Below are 15,926 nucleotides of genomic sequence, written 5' to 3'. Positions count from 1 at the left end.
AAGAGCCTCGACAAGGGCTTCACAACTAAATTAAACACATACACAATATTCATAATGCGAAACTAGAAGTCAAGAGACTTACCTGGGGTCCTCTAGACTTACAATTTGCTAGCAATCCCACGGCGAGCTCCGAGTCCCTAGAATCTTACAACACGAAGATGATCAAAACACACAAGGAATATTCACAAGACACAATATTCACAATCAAACTAAAATTAACCCTAAACTTTGGTTGCTAAACCGTTTGCAGTCCCCGGCAACAGCGCCAAAAATTGATCGGTTGGTCAATTAAACATCAACCTTCGCAATAGCACGAATCATTGTAAAATAGGGCTATTGGTCGGGTAAGTCGAACCACTGGGACTGCGCTAGTTTAAGGCAACCTAAGCGTCTAGAATCGTTTTAGAATGATAAGGGGGAATAGGGTGTTTGCTTGGTTTGTCACTAAAGCTATGAAATTAAGATGCATAAAATAGAACTTGCAAGAATTTAAAAGAGATAAAATGTCGGTAAAAGAGACTAGGGAAGTAACTTCACCACCGACAATATAAACATGCTAGAATATGATTCATTCGGGGAAAAACAACATAAATATGTGGCTATGATAAGTAGTTACTCATGGTTACTACATTACCTTCAAAGGATTCATGGAATCAATAGGCAAGAACAATTTATCAAAGATTTTACATGCTCAATTACCTAAACTAAAGTGTAATTTAAGACATGTTCACTAAGCTAGAAATTGTCAAACCATCAATCACATGATAAGAGCACATGAAGCTAAGAATTAAGAATAAGCCATCAAAGGAAGAACCTAAGCTATGGCCTATCAAATCTCTCAACAACATGCCATTAAAACCATTCCAAAAATCTCATCTTCATTGTCACCATGAAAATGTAAACCATACAACCATGAAAACATACATTCTAAGACAAGAAAGTCGGTCCAACATGATCATTAAATCAAAATCAATTCATTACATCAAGTAAGAGTTCTAGATTATGGAATCACCACAAAAATACATTATTTTTCCCAAACTAGAATCAAAAGTAAAGCATGCTTACAATGAAGGGTTCCATTACCTCCCTAGAGGAGGAGTTAGTTACACATGGGAGCCTTAGAATGAAGAAGAACCATGGATCCTCCTTCCATTTTCGAGCTCCCCTTTCTTGCTCTAAGAACTCTCCTTCCTTTGCTCTCTTCTCTCTCCTCTAATCTTGTAGAATGAAGCTCTCCCCTATTGTGTGGCTCATATCCCTCTTATCTACCACCCAAAAGGCCACCAACCAACATCTCCAACCACTTCATTAAAGAGGAAAGCAAAATGAAGAAACCAAGGTGCAAGTGGGCTGAAATGAGCCATTTCCGAAGGGCATTCTTCCCAAAATTCGAGCACTCTAAGCAAGGCCTCGAGCGCTCGAATTTAGTGTAAAAATGCCCATGCTTCACTTGCTCCGCCCAGACCTACTTTGGTTAAACAGCCATAACTTTGCGCTCCGAACTCCGAATGATGAACCGTTTGAAGATTTAGAAAGCTGATTCAGAGCTCTAAATATTTCATGTTTTAGTGGAGATCCAATTCTCAAGGATGGTTGGTCGAAAATGAAGATCAAGGCAGAATTTCATTGCTGCCAGGCAGTTCTGCGTACCTCTGGTAACAAGGCCATAACTCTCTGCTCCGAGCTCCGAATGACAAACCGTTTGAAGATTTAGAAAGCTAATTCAGAGCTCTAAATCTTTTATGTTATGAGGGAAGTCCAGTTCTCGAGTTTGGAAGGTCAAAATGGCGAGCAAAGTCCAGGTTGTACTGCTGCCAGAATTCAGCATTGACACCTTTTGTTGCTTAAGATTCCACAAGGCCTTATTCTTGTTCCATTTTGGCCAATGAACCTGAAAATGCATAAAAACATAGAAATGAAGATAATGTACATAAATTAACATACAACAGACTTTACTAATGCAATTTAGGGCGCTTGAATATATAATATTCGGCGCTTATCACTGTTAATGGGGGATTTTAATGTCATCCCCAACATTGGAGAATAGCATGGTGGTTCAATGAAAGGAAACTCTGTAAGGACTGATTTCAAGGACTGCCTCCAAAATACTGACTTGGAAAACCTTAAGTTCTGTGGGATTCTATACTCTTGGTCAAATAAAAGCATGGGTGATGCTTGTATAGCTAAGAAGCTTAATAGGGCCTTGGTTAACCAAAGCTGGACAAACTCCTTCCTAATTTCAGAATGCAACTTCCTCACCCCAGGCATCTCAGACCATAGTCCTATCTTGGTTACACTTGATATCAACAAACCGCAAAGGCAAACCTCAAAGGCATATTCCCTTCAGGTTCTTCAATGCATGGACTTCACACAAGCTCTTATTATCCTCAGTTCAAGGGGTCTGGAGCTCACACATCAAATGAACTGCAATGTTCTAAGTTATTCAGAAGCTCAAACAACTGAAAACAATCCTAAGAACCACATGTGGGAAATAATTTTCAGAGTTGGACTCCAGAATCCATGCCATACAACTTGAGTTACAATCCTGTCAATTGGATCTTGACCTCTCTCCTAGTGATCCCACTCTAAAAGAAATGGAAATAACCCTCACTGCTGAATTTCTGAGGCTGGGAACTATTCAAGAAGATATTTTGAGGCAGAAGTTTAGAATGGCTTAGCTTAAATTGGGGGACTATAACTCAACCTACTTCCATAGGTTAGTTACTTCAAGGAACAATAGGAAGAAGATTGTCTCCTTGATACTTGATGATGGATAAGTCATTCAAGATTATGAAGACATTAAAATCCAAGTGGTTAACCATTTCCAAGCTTTGCTTGGCGAATCCCCACCCCCTACACACCACATTCCTGATCTAGCACCATTCATATCAAAGGTTGTCCTATCAAGCTTCACTCCTTCTTTGAAGACATGCCAAACAAACTGGAGATCCAAAGCTGTATGTTGAATCTAAACAAAGACAGAGTCCCAGGTCCAAATGGCTACAATGCTTCATTCTTCAAAAGTTCTTGGAATATAGTTGGAAGGTCTGTTATCAAGGCAATTTCAGAATTCTTCAGAAATAGAAAGCTCCTAGCAGAGGTTAACAACACTTATATTGCCTTAGTACCCAAATGTCAGAACCCAGCCTCACTTCATGACTACAGGCCTATCTCTTGTGTTAATACCATATACAAATGTATCTTAAAGCTGCTTGCAACCAAGCTTTAATCCACACTACCTACACTCATTGATCAAGCCCAATCTGCCTTTGTCCAAGGCAGAAAGATCAAAAACCCTATTCTCCTAGCCCATGAGCTGCTCAGAGTGTATCACAAACATGGAACTCCTGCAAGGTATGCCTTCAAAGTGGACCTTAAGAAGGCCTTTGATTCAGTGAAGTGGGACTTCATTATCAGTTGTCTTACACTGCACAAATCCCCCCCCCCCCCCCCCCAAGTTCATTGCACTGATCAAAGTTTATATCTCATCCCCCTTCTTTACCATTGCCTTAAATGGTACGGTCCAAGGATACTTCAAAGGGAAGAGGGGCCTCAGACAAGGAGATCCAATCTCTTCTTTCCTCTTTGTTATTCTCATGGATGCCTTTTCTTCTATTATAAACAATTATGTGGATAGAGTTTCATCCTTTAAGTATCATTGGAGGTGCAAGGAACAAAAAATCACTCATTTATCCTATGATAATGATCTACTACTATTTTGCAATGGAGATATCTGCTCAGTTTCAGTCCCAAAGTCTGCTTTAGATCTTTTCAGCTCAATGTCTGGCCGTGAAATCAACCTATCCAAAAGTGTAGTGTACTTCTCAGGTATAAATGACCACACTCAGAATGAAATCTCCTCTTTACTTAGCATTCAAGCAACTACACTCCCAGTGAGATACTTAGGAGTGCCTCTCATATCCACCAACCTTAAAGCTGAGCATTGCAACTTGCTGGTAAGTAAGATCACTCATGGAGTATCTAACTGGACATCAAGATCCCTCTCCTATGCAGGTATATTGCAATTAATCAAATCAGTCCTTGTCTCCACTCAAAATTACTGGTGCAACATCTTGATCCTTCCTAAAGGGGTTATTGATGAACTAAACAAAATTTTCAGAAGGTTTCTATGGTCTGGACCAAAGTTGAAGGCCACAGAATCAAAGGTTGCCTGGGACAAGGTATGTACTCCTAAACTTGCAGGGGGTCTTGGGATCCCTAATTTGGAAGCTACTAATAGGGCTGGAATCCTAAGGTTCATTTGGGACCTCCAAACTGACAACTCAAACAGGTTATGGGTAAAATGGTGCCACTCACACCTCCTTAAATCCAGGAACCTATGGACTCTTAATTACCTCCAACCCTGCTCTTGGAGCTAGAAGAAAATGCTCCAATTGAGACATATTACAAGATCACTCATCAAGCATTCTATTGGCAATGGGGCAGATACAACATTATGGTGGGATAATTGGCCTAGGGGGTCCTTTATGTTCAAAGTTTCTAATTTCTTTACTGACACAGGGGGGAATTCATAAAGGAGTAACATTTGACAACTTCATTCACAACAACAACTGGTCCTTTCCCATGTCCCTCAATAATATGATCCCTGAATTGGCTAACCTACCAGCTCCAGCTTCTTATTCTAGGGACTCAAAGAAGTGGATAGCCTCTCCTGCTGGTTTGCACTCATTCAGTCATACTGTCTCCTATTTGGTGGGGAACCTTCCCAATGCCCCATGGCATAATCTAGTTTGGAACTCTCCTTCCATACCTAGAATGAAGTTCATTTTTTGGCTGGCAGTCCAATCCAAGTTGCCAACTCTTGATAGCAAATCAATGTCTAAGCATATCAATATCTGCCCACTATGCAGCATGTCAATGGAATCTCATGATCACATTTTCTTAAATTGCTCTTTTGTCTCTCCACTGTGGCTTTTTATCAAATATAAGTGCGACATTTTTACATCCTTAAAGAGTTGGGAGGCCCTTGTTCAGTGGGCAAGTATCCAATGGAAAGTCAAGAACTCAATTAAGCTACACAGAAAATTAGGGCTTTCAGCTTTAGTGTATCATACCTGGGAGGAGAGAAACGCCAAGATTTTTAAAGGGAAGAAGGCCTCTCAAAGAGTTGTCTATGCCAAGATCTGTTCAACCATCTCTGCAATTCTAAAATTGGGGTGCCTCCGTGACTGCGATTCATCAACAGCTATTCTCAAGGATTGGAACATTTCCTCGTCTTGCTACAGACCTCCTCCGCGGTCGCCGGACTAATTCTTGGCAGCTTGGCCGCCGCTCCTTGCTACGGGATGAAAGTTCATCTTGTTAATTGCAATTGCCGTTAATGGCAATTACTATTTTTTTTATTTCAATGTTTCATTGTTGGGCTGCCCTCATGGGCTTGTTTTAAGTTGTAATTGCTTTCTTTTGAATTCGAAAGAAAAAAGAAATTAAAAAAAAAAAAAAAAAAAAACCTCAACCAGCGTCTTTTGAATTCGAAGGATGTATCATTGCTCTCGATAAAAATAAATAAGAAGTTTGACAATAATTTAAATTTAATAAGATATATTACATAATGATGAAGTTTTTGGAAAATATTGTAGAGGCACTCACTAATCATTAAAACACCCTGCTTTCTTTAACACGGAGTATCCTGTATTTTAGATATAATACATGTGGTGCTAGAGGTTGGTTTGTTTGTTTGTTTTGTTTTTGTTTTTGATTTTTGTTTTGTTTTGTTTTTTTTTTTTTTTCAGATCCCTAATATCACAACTGTGCTTTTACACTGGTGCATTTCAATGACTAAAAAGTATAATAAAATAGTATGAAGATGTTATGAAATTTGTACCAAATAATCAAAGTTTTCAAGAGTCTTCAAGCTTATCCACAAATGTCTAATTTTAAAAAGTCTGATTGAAAATTTTAAAGAATTCTATCAACAACAAAATAAGTAACCAATCATATAATCATATTTCGACTTATTGACCATGCTTTCTATTCTTCTTGGCAAACTTAAATACGATTCCGTTGTACACGTATTCTTCACCCAATAATGTGAGTTGCACTTATCATGAATCATAGTCACACTTTCATTTCACTTACAAATTCTTGATTTTGAGTTTGTGACCATTACATATATTACCAAGGGTTGAAATTTCAATTAGGATATTACATGAATACCTATTTATCTAAGAGTTGACTTAGGTTTGTGTGTATGTTTTCTTCGTTTCATAATAAGTGTCCTTTTTTAAAAGTTTAATTTTTTAATATAATTATTTTTATTATTATTTATTATATTAGTATTTAATGAATTATCAAATTTATTCTCAATAGGTCTATAGTGATGTGATAATTTACTTTTTATAGATTCAATATAAGAAGGTTAAATTGATAATATTAAAAAATATATATTATTACATTTAACTTTCATTTGAAAAATAAAAGGGTGAGCACTTAAAACGAATAGGGGAATTAAAGATCGTAACTTGGTAATGCTTTCTGGACAATACTTGGGCCCTCCCTTCGAGGATAAAGTTCATCCTCCCAGTTGATGTGGCTCAATACAATTTAGACACATATTTAAAATTTTAAAATTTCTAAAAATAATCATTACCCATTTTCTTTTGGGTTAAACCGAATCCCAAATTTATTTATTTTTTCTTTCCAAAAGAATCACTATTGTTTCTATACCCAATTTCCATTTGAAATTGAAAATTTTCTAAATTTATTTAAAGAATGTATTATATCAAGTGTTAAATATAGAATAAATAGGAACTTAAAATATTATATGAAAATTTGATGTTAACTTATATTTGAATGGAGTTTTTCTAATATATTTATATCTTGTCAGAGTTAGTTTTTCTATTAGATCTATTTTTTGTCACAGTTAGATCTATCTTTTAGATCTCTCCCAAGTTCCCAACACCATCAATTGATAGGGCTAATAATTTATTTTTTTTGCCCTTTTCCTCATTGATGAAAAAAAAAAAAAAAAAAAAAAATTTGTGAATACAACAAATTCGGAGAAAAAAAAAAAAGTTTGGATTTAACCTGTAAGAAATTGGATAATAATCATTTTTAAAATTTTAAACATATATCTAAATTGTATTAGGCCACATCAGTTGAAAGGATAAAATTCATCTTTCTAAAATTTTAAACATATATCTAAATTGTATTAGGTCACATCAGTTGCAAGGATAAAATTCATCTTTCTAAAATTTTAAATATATATCTAAATTGTATTAGATCACATCAATTAAAAGGATAAAATTCATCTGTCTTATAAGAGGACCCAAGTATTACCCGTGCTTTCTTGCCTTTCAACCTGGGCACAGTGACGATGTAATACTACTATTGATTGAGTTTAAGGAATCAATCAATATTTGATCTAGTATCAATTTTAGAAAATCTTTATAGCTAATTTGGTTCTAATTTACCATTCAAAATGAATTATACAAAAGTGGGTTTGTCCTGATGTGAACACCATAAATTGTATCTAGTTACTAAAATACCCTTGAACATTAAGAGCTGTCCATTGATTAATGGGGGGAGTATATATGTAAATCTCTAGTGTGAAAAGAGACCCTAGTCACGGGATACCTTTTTGATGGTGACGTGCACTCGGATATTTCCACAAGATTCGGATAGACACGAGGTCGCCACACGCCAGTACACACTGATCAATCTGGACCGTCAACGTTGCGATCATCCAACGGTTCATAATGAATCGTGTGCCACCCAGACTTTTTGGCCACCTCTATATCTATAGCTCTAATTCCAACTACTAGCCCTCACAGACCTGACAGGCTCAAACCTCCATTACCATTTTCTTCATCATTTTGCTCAATTCAATCTCCATTTTTCTAACCCTTCTATCTCATTCATATATATATATATATATATATATATATAACAATGTTTGTGAAAGCATTGTCAGCTGTTTCTCTTCCTACAATGCAAGGAGGGGCTAGTCTTGGGCACTTGTTGAGCTCATCCTCTGTTTTACCTTGTCCAAGGAACTCATTATCATCTTCTTCTTCCTTTGGTCTGGGGATTGTGCCAAAAAGACTAGGTAACGGGTTGGTGGTTTCGGCTTCACTGAAAGATTATGTGAATTCGCCGCTGACCGGGGTGGTGTTTCAGCCATTTGAAGAGGTGAAGAAAGAGGCCTTTGTGGTGCCAATCTCTCCCCAACATTCGCTTGCTCGTCAAAACTACGCAGATGAGTGTGAAGCAGGAGTCAACGAGCAGATCAAGTGAGTTCTTTTTCATATTTCAAATTTGAGTAGTGATATTTGTACGGATTTGTTATTGTGAATTACCTAACTGAAAGTTTACGATTGATTATTTATACATAATACAAATATAAATAAGTGGAGGGTTCTATTTTTTTCTTTATTTATTATATTAGATGGACCAATTAAAATAAGTAGATTTAACAATTCACTGTAACAAAGTATAATAATCATTTTTTAATTATTCATTGTAATTTTAAGCTAATTTTATGTTTTATGAAAATTTTAAGCAGCTATCTTGGGATCTGATACGTAAAGTGCAATAAAAACCCTTCTATATAAAAAACTTTATGTCTTATGGAAATTCTTAATGTTTAAAAATATCTACAAAAGGTCAATTTTGACAATTTTTTTATAAAAATTCCAAAAAATCCTTAATAATCATTTTTTTTTTTTTTTTTTTTTTTTGTCTTTGTCTTAAAAGGACATTTTAGTTTTTAAATTGATAAAATGTCCATATTTATTAAATTTTAAGAATACAGGGGATTATTTAACACCAGGAATATTTGCACATTAGGTGTGTTTTTTTTTAAGCACTTCACCCTTAAAGAAGATATTCAACTATAGTTCTCTTGTTTTTGGAACTCAGCCTAGGATCGCTAATGAATAGAGTTAAAAGTTAGTAAATCAGGTTGTGCTACTAAGTACTAATGGAGTCATAAAACATATTGTTTTAATAAATTTTTTAATTTTTCAGATTTTAATACATTTTTATTAATAAATTAAAATATATATTTTTAACTTATAAAAGGAAACATATTAGACGTGTTCACAAATCAAAAGAGTAAGTCCTCTGTTACTCAAGTTTGACAAACTCAGTTTTGATTTGTTTATTTAAGGAGCTAGTCTTGAACTGATATCAGGATTCCCTGATCCTATGCCTTCATCCTATGCCTCGGTCTTGGTCTTGTATAGCTAGTGCAACACACTACATCACAATGTAATAGTTTCATGGCGAATCGTACCGCCATAAAATAATGATAATGATGTACAATGTAAATTATTGCATAAGCGAGGTAAAAAATTCAGGTTCCTTGAGCTTAACCTCCAACAACGAGTCAAACATGATGATAAGTATGAATTATCACGTGAGCCCTATTTCCTTATTGACTGAGTGATGAAATAGTCGAACTCCCAATGCCGAACAGAAGATGGGGCTGATGGGTCCCATCAGCATTGCTACTTGGAATTTGGGAGTGAAGACTCCAAGCCAATAGGAGAAAGCAAGACTAGGAAGCATTTAAAACTTTTATCATGGCAGTGAGCTACATACATGAAGTTACATATATAAATTACTAATTTAACTTTAATTTTGAAACAATAGATAAATATCACAAAATAGGACTGTGAAGAAGCTCTCGTTTCATTTTTCACAGTTGTCTTACAAAATTGGATTGTGAATGAGCCAATTGCTTTTTCTTTCTTTTTTTCAGTTTTTTATTTTTTTTTTTTTTTTTATGAATGAACCATTTGTTTTTAAAATAATTTGGAAAACTTCTTTTGATAGAATTTCTTAAAAATAAACATTCTGAAAAAATGTGAAAAAACATTAGAATTATTTGATTTTCAGAGTTTCATTTATGTCAAGCTCCAATTCTATACATTTCACTATTTGTTTTCTACTGCAATATGGTATGTATTTAAGTGTTCGGATTCTTTGAGAAAACAGTATGTATGCCCGTAGGTATTCAGGTTCTTTTTTATGAACATGAGTAGTCTTGATTTTCTCTAAAACTGTGTTTCTTTGTTGAATTGCAGTGTGGAGTACAATGTGTCGTATGTGTATCACTCCTTGTATGCCTACTTTGACAGAGACAATGTTGCTCTCAAGGGCCTTGCCAAGTAATCACAAAACAACCCCAAACCATCCTTTATTTATTTATTTTTAAAGTAATTTCTATGAGTTGATTTATAATCTAATCTCTTTGCATTCAGATTTTTCAAAGAGTCAAGTGAAGAAGAAAGAGAACATGCTGAGAAATTTATGGAATACCAGGTATTTCCCAAATATCATATGTTCCCCTTTTCTCTTTTTTACCTCACAACATTTATTTTTATATAATTACTTGTCTTTGAGTTAAACATCATATCTTTTCTTTTTCTCTTTTTTCTTTTTTTCGGATGACTATTTAAAAGAACAAACGAGGAGGAAGAGTGAAGCTACACTCAATACTGATGCCCCCTTCAGAATTTGATCATGTTGAGAAGGGTGATGCATTGTATGGTAAGTTTAGTCATTATCTTCTAAATTCTGTAAGGTTACATACTAGAGGTAGATAGATGCCCGAGTGTTACATATGGTTTGTGCTCATCTTTTTTCTTTAGTGTGTTTTAATTAATCCAAAATCCGATCTCTAGTAATCTATTATCACATTATGTCTTGGTTAAATCTCAAATTCAATTACTACCAAACGGCATGTTTGTGCTTTGGTTTAAACTTTTTAACAGTGATTTCCACTAATGATTGCATAACTAGCTCGATCTGATTGTTTATGATCTCTTGATGTAGCAATGGAACTAGCATTGTCGTTGGAGAAGTTGACAAATGAAAAGCTTCTGTGCTTGCACAAAGTAAAACATCTTTTCCCTCTATACCTGATTTCTTTATTTTGATTTCATTCTCTGAAATGGAGAAATATTCACTAGTGTGATGATCCAAACATTTATTCAATCAACTATAGTTTGATGAATTTGCATCCCTTATCAAATGTATTAATTTGTGGTTTGACATGTTCGGTTTGATGGACAATAGGTGGCCTGTCAGAATAACGATCCTCAAATGGCAGATTTTATCGAGACTGAATTCTTAACTGAGCAGGTAAACTAAGAACATCATCTTTCCCAAGTCTTGGTTAAATGCTTTATTTTGGTTTGCACTAGAAAAGAGCATTTGAAGAGGCTTTGTGATACAAATTCCACTTAAAATATGTGCTTCTTGGCTTGATATTGTCACATTCTGAAACATTTTAGTTCCAAAAATACACATTCAATGAAAAAACACATTTATTTATTTATTGTTTTTATCGTTTGAACGAAGTTAAAAGTAAAATATGTTCTTCAAAAAGTGACTAGGGCCTAGAGGTAACAGACAACACATGGAAGCTGGAAAACACATGAATTGAATTTTGTCATCCTCGATCAAGTGGATAATAATCTTTTATGGCTTTTAACTGTTGCTATATTTACCCTTCGCTAGGTAGATGCCATTAAGAAAATCGCAGATTATGTCACGCAATTGAGACTTGTTGGAAAAGGACACGGTACGAATCAAATTTAAAGTCAAACCTTTCCCCTCATATATATATGTACATACATATATACATATATATATATATATATAGATGCATATTAAATTTATTTTAGCTATTGGCGCTATGACTAATTGGTGGTTGCATCTACAGGAGTGTGGCACTTTGATCAGATGCTCCTACATGAGGGAGATGGAGCATTTTGAAGCTTTTCACTGTTTGTTTTATTTCTTTACCAGCCTGTGTTCTTTGCGGCATAAGATAAGAGGTGGTGTTATGTAGAAAATGTGTGTATTATTATTATGAGAATAAACCTAGGATCAGTTGTCATTGTTATGTAGAGAATGCATGTACTATTGTAACGATAATAACAATGGGCTTGTACCCAGAAATATGAAGTTTGTTCTGCTGAAAACAAAATAATTGTCACATTAGACAAGGCTTTTAACAATATTGCTTTCATGGATTATAGCTGGAAGCTATTCTCTGTCGTGACTACTTGATGGGAGAGATATGATGCTATAAACGCCTGGGGACGACACTCATAAAATTTCATCAATCATCAACCATATATAGGTTTTTATCTCAAGAATCAACTTGGCATTACTTTTACAATTTGGATTTTGGATTTTTGATAGGGAAGTAAAATCGTCTAAGAATTGACGCCTTTGATTTGAAATTGGTGGAAATTTAAGTTCAAAGTATAAATTGAAAATTTTCTCCAATTCTAGTTCCAAGGGGCCAATTTGGTCCTTCCAAATGCAACATAAACATCATTGATTGCAATGTATCGTTACACCTGAAAGTAGGGAAATTGGGATTTAGTTTTCAATGAAGACTGCATAGAGAGTATTAACTTAATGAATCAGAGAAATCTATAGAATAGTATATACACTCAGCTGCTTATATTTACTGCATTATAGAGGAGGAATATAGATGGGAAGTGAGACCTCTTTAGTTGAAGCCAGAAGAATGACACAAAAAAAAAAAAAAAAAAAAAAAAAGGAAGAAGAAGAAGAAGATGTGTATCAAACCCATCTAAATTCAGATAATTTGAAAAGGAACAGAAAAAGTTTAAGTTGGCCTAAAACAGAATCTCCATTGAGAAGGCCTCTTGCTGCTTCTCTTCTTATGGGTATTTGGAGGACATGAAGAATGAATCATCTCCCACATCACTTGTAAATCTGCATATCCTGCACAAGCTTCCATGTCCTTGTAAAGACTCACCAGCCCCTGCCTATTCTCTGCCATCATTACCACTACAATTTAGAAGAAACACACTTTAAAATACATTATTAATTCATGCACTACATTTGACCATTTTCTTCTTCTTTTTTTGTGTGTGTGTGTGTGTGTGTGAGTGTGCGTGTGGACGTAAATCATACCTTTGGCCTTGTTTCTGAGGCATGAAGTAACCTTCACTAGTATGCCTTTTGATGGAAAGAGAGGTGATATTTTGAAGTTGATGCAGAGCCAACCCTTCCACCTTCCCATCTACAACATTGCTCTTCCACAGTCTTTACTTCTTTTTATATTTTCTCACTCACTCATGCCCTAATAAACTAATGCTGCAAACACTAAACAACAAGAAGCATCCAACATAGCAGAAAGCAACATTCATGGAGATGGGGGAAAAAAAAACTTCATACACAGCATTTACACTTTGGTTCAAACGTAAATGGCCCCTCAACAATAAGAAATCAAAGAGAATAGTCTATATCTTTTAGTGGGATAGTTCCAATACACCAATAATCAGCTCCTTGATCAAGTTTAATAATATTCACGAGTATGTCCAAGTCTATGATAATCATAAAAATTACTCATTTTAAACCTAAAGTTAAAACTATACCATTAGATCAATTTTGTTTTATAAGGACATATTTTGCATACAGAAATAGTGGGGACAACTGAATTATATAATACAGAAACACAGAAATGGACATTGAGCAGGCAGAGTTGCTTTGGAGTTTGCTTTCTCCACTTATTCCTCATACCAAAGATGCTCATTTCTATAGCATTTGAGGAAGGCTGATGGGCCCTATGGTCAAACGGTTGGTTGGCTTTTCTTTCAGTGCCTTTGTGTTTGTGTCTACCTCTCTCTCTCTCTCTCTCTCTCTCTCTTCAAAATCCATCAATGATGTAATTAGTAGTTTATTAGTTTATTAATAAATTAATGTCAGCTTAATGCTTTGCTTAATCTTCTTATCAGTACACTACTGGAAGTAGTAGGTTGGTTGAAGCATACACTTGGCCCAATAGTGATGTGATGAGTTCAATTAAAGTATAGTGTCAGCTTAGCTATTAGGCCAAAAATAAAAAATTAAAAAAAATTAAAAAAATAAATTGCTGCTTAAAATTTAATTGCATCAAACAAAAATAGTATTATCAAGCTGAAGCAAGTTTCTTGGCATTACTACTAGTGGTAATATTAGTGGTAGAAGGTTGAAGCATGTGCTCTGTAACCATTTTTGGTGTTGTGTTACCAACTTCCTTACTTGAATCTCACCAACTCTCACCCTCTTAACCAAACCAGTTGTTTTATGTGTGTTCCGCACATCAAGACTGTTGTTAAAAGTTATATTTAGGTGTGGTGTGTGGCTAATCAAGATTTGGTCTCTCTAAATTCTTTTCATCACTATTATGAAATTCTGATAATGCATATTCGAGTCTGAAAGCAATCACTTTGTGCAAAACAATTCCAAAAGTTGAGGTTTGTCTCCAATTTGTCTTTCCCAAGGTCTATTTAAAAAGCTCATGAAATAACCTCGAAATTGATATTACTTTGTTCTTAATCACAATCAGTACTCTGTCATGGCTAAATGCTTCAATTCAATATGCAACACCCAGTGTCTGCCCATTAAAACTAAGAACTTCGTTTGCTTCAAAAAAAAAAAAAAAAAAAAAAGGGAAAGAGGTTCTCCTGAAAAGCCTTGTGCATCTCTCTTTCTGGGAGAATGTTTACCATTACCACTGCCTAGTTCTCAATTCGTTGTTAACCATTAATTAAGAAATAACCCATCCTCCTCTCTTTAAAAAAGGGAAGCTATTTTGGTGTCCATACATATCATACAAGTGGTCACCCTATTTTTAGCAAACCTTTTATGTTGTTATTGCCTGCATTACAAATTCAGCTTTAACTAATTCTCATACATGATCTCCTCCACAAAACAAGTATGCAAACTCTACCACTCATTCGATATGTAGAAGAATTCGGTGCTACATTATGGATAACATAAAACATTCCCATGCTGCTAATCATGGAAGAGATATTAGTCCCTAGAAATCCTGTGAGGGGTCATCTTCGAGCCCCCGGTCTGCCTCCTCTCTCCCTGCCATTTTTTCAACGGAAACCATGGACAGGGAACAAGAGGAGGTACAGTTTCTGGGGTTCTTTGGCATCATAAAAGAATCTGCCAATATAATCATCTCACGGAGAAAAATTTTCGCCCAGATAACCCTAGCTCTTGTTCTTCCTCTCTCCCTCATCTTCTTAGGCCACATTGTAATTTCTGAGTCTATGTATGGAGAGATCTTCATCAATGAAATCAGGTTGCTCCACACCCAAATGGGGACTCCTAGATATAACAAGCTATACGACATCCTTGCATCCGGATACACTGCCTTTTTCACCTTCACAATTGTCTACTACATCATCCTCCTCATCTTTTCCCTCCTTTCTACATCTGCAGTAGTTTATACCATAGCATGTATTTACACAGGCAAAGAAATCAACTTCAGGAAGGTGATGAGAGTGGTACCTAAGGTTTGGAAGAGACTCATGCTCACTTTTGTATGGAGCTCTGTCATTATATGCGTTTACAACTTCATTGCTGTGCTAATGTTGGCCTTCTGCACAACTTTTTTTTATGATATTGCAAGGATGGTCTTTTTTGTTTTCTTCATCTTCTATCTATTGGGGTTAATATACATAAGCACTGTTTGGCATTTGGCAAACGTAGTTTCGGTAATGGAAGATTGTCAAGGGCTTCACGCCATGATCAAGAGCAAGAAATTGGTTGACGGTAAGACAATGGTTGCTGCAACTTTCTATACAATGTTCAGTCTCTCTTTGATCTCGATTCAGGAGGCAATGGCCGTGATTTGCGCAGATGGGGTACCGGTGCCTCCAAGTAGTAAACTAGGTTATGAATTTCTCTGCTGCTTGATACTAGTAGTGTTGTTTTCATGTGGACTTGTCATCCAAACAATCATTTATTTTGTCTGCAAATCATATCACCAAGAGAGTATCGACAAGTCCACCTTGGCAGATCATCTTGAGGTGTACATTGGGGAGGAGTACGAGCCTCTGAAGCACACGGATATTCACTTAGAACAATTTCATGTCTGATCAATGCTTCTATCAAAACATTGTGACATTTTTTAACAT

General features: G+C 35.5%; 2 protein-coding genes across 2 annotated transcripts; both read left to right on the top strand.

The window, feature by feature from the left end:
• The first annotated feature begins 7,790 nt into the window (after positions 1-7,790).
• On the top strand, positions 7,791-11,962 carry LOC132313348 (ferritin-3, chloroplastic-like). The gene is made up of 8 exons (XM_059812076.1): positions 7,791-8,252; positions 10,050-10,133; positions 10,227-10,287; positions 10,428-10,515; positions 10,801-10,862; positions 11,044-11,109; positions 11,488-11,551; positions 11,693-11,962. The coding sequence occupies exons 1-8, from the start codon at positions 7,912-7,914 to the stop codon at positions 11,743-11,745; spliced, it is 819 nt and encodes a 272-aa protein (XP_059668059.1). The 5' UTR covers positions 7,791-7,911; the 3' UTR covers positions 11,746-11,962.
• Positions 11,963-14,891: 2,929 nt separating this feature from the next.
• On the top strand, positions 14,892-15,887 carry LOC132314724 (uncharacterized). The gene has a single exon (XM_059813547.1). It carries the CDS (start codon positions 14,892-14,894, stop codon positions 15,885-15,887), a length of 996 nt encoding a protein of 331 aa, XP_059669530.1.
• The last annotated feature ends 39 nt before the right edge of the window (positions 15,888-15,926 follow it).

Source organism: Cornus florida, unplaced genomic scaffold, assembly GCF_030987335.1.
Source record: "Cornus florida cultivar Cherokee Brave unplaced genomic scaffold, ASM3098733v1 CherokeeBrave_3.0.0_Hap2_Chr06, whole genome shotgun sequence".
In the NCBI taxonomy this organism is placed as follows: Eukaryota; Viridiplantae; Streptophyta; class Magnoliopsida; order Cornales; family Cornaceae; genus Cornus; species Cornus florida.
This window is presented reverse-complemented; position numbering and strand designations above follow the sequence as displayed.

What these genes read in the sequence shown, in the direction of transcription:
- LOC132313348 (XM_059812076.1), top strand. Translation starts at nt 7,912, where the DNA reads ATGTTTGTGAAAGCATTGTCAGCTGTTTCTCTTCCTACAATGCAAGGA. An exon ending in AGAAATTTATGGAATACCAG is followed by an intron (nt 10,288 to 10,427) that starts GTATTTCCCAAA and finishes ACTATTTAAAAG; the next exon opens with AACAAACGAGGAGGAAGAGT. An exon ending in CTGAATTCTTAACTGAGCAG is followed by an intron (nt 11,110 to 11,487) that starts GTAAACTAAGAA and finishes ACCCTTCGCTAG; the next exon opens with GTAGATGCCATTAAGAAAAT.
- LOC132314724 (XM_059813547.1), top strand. Translation starts at nt 14,892, where the DNA reads ATGGACAGGGAACAAGAGGAGGTACAGTTTCTGGGGTTCTTTGGCATC.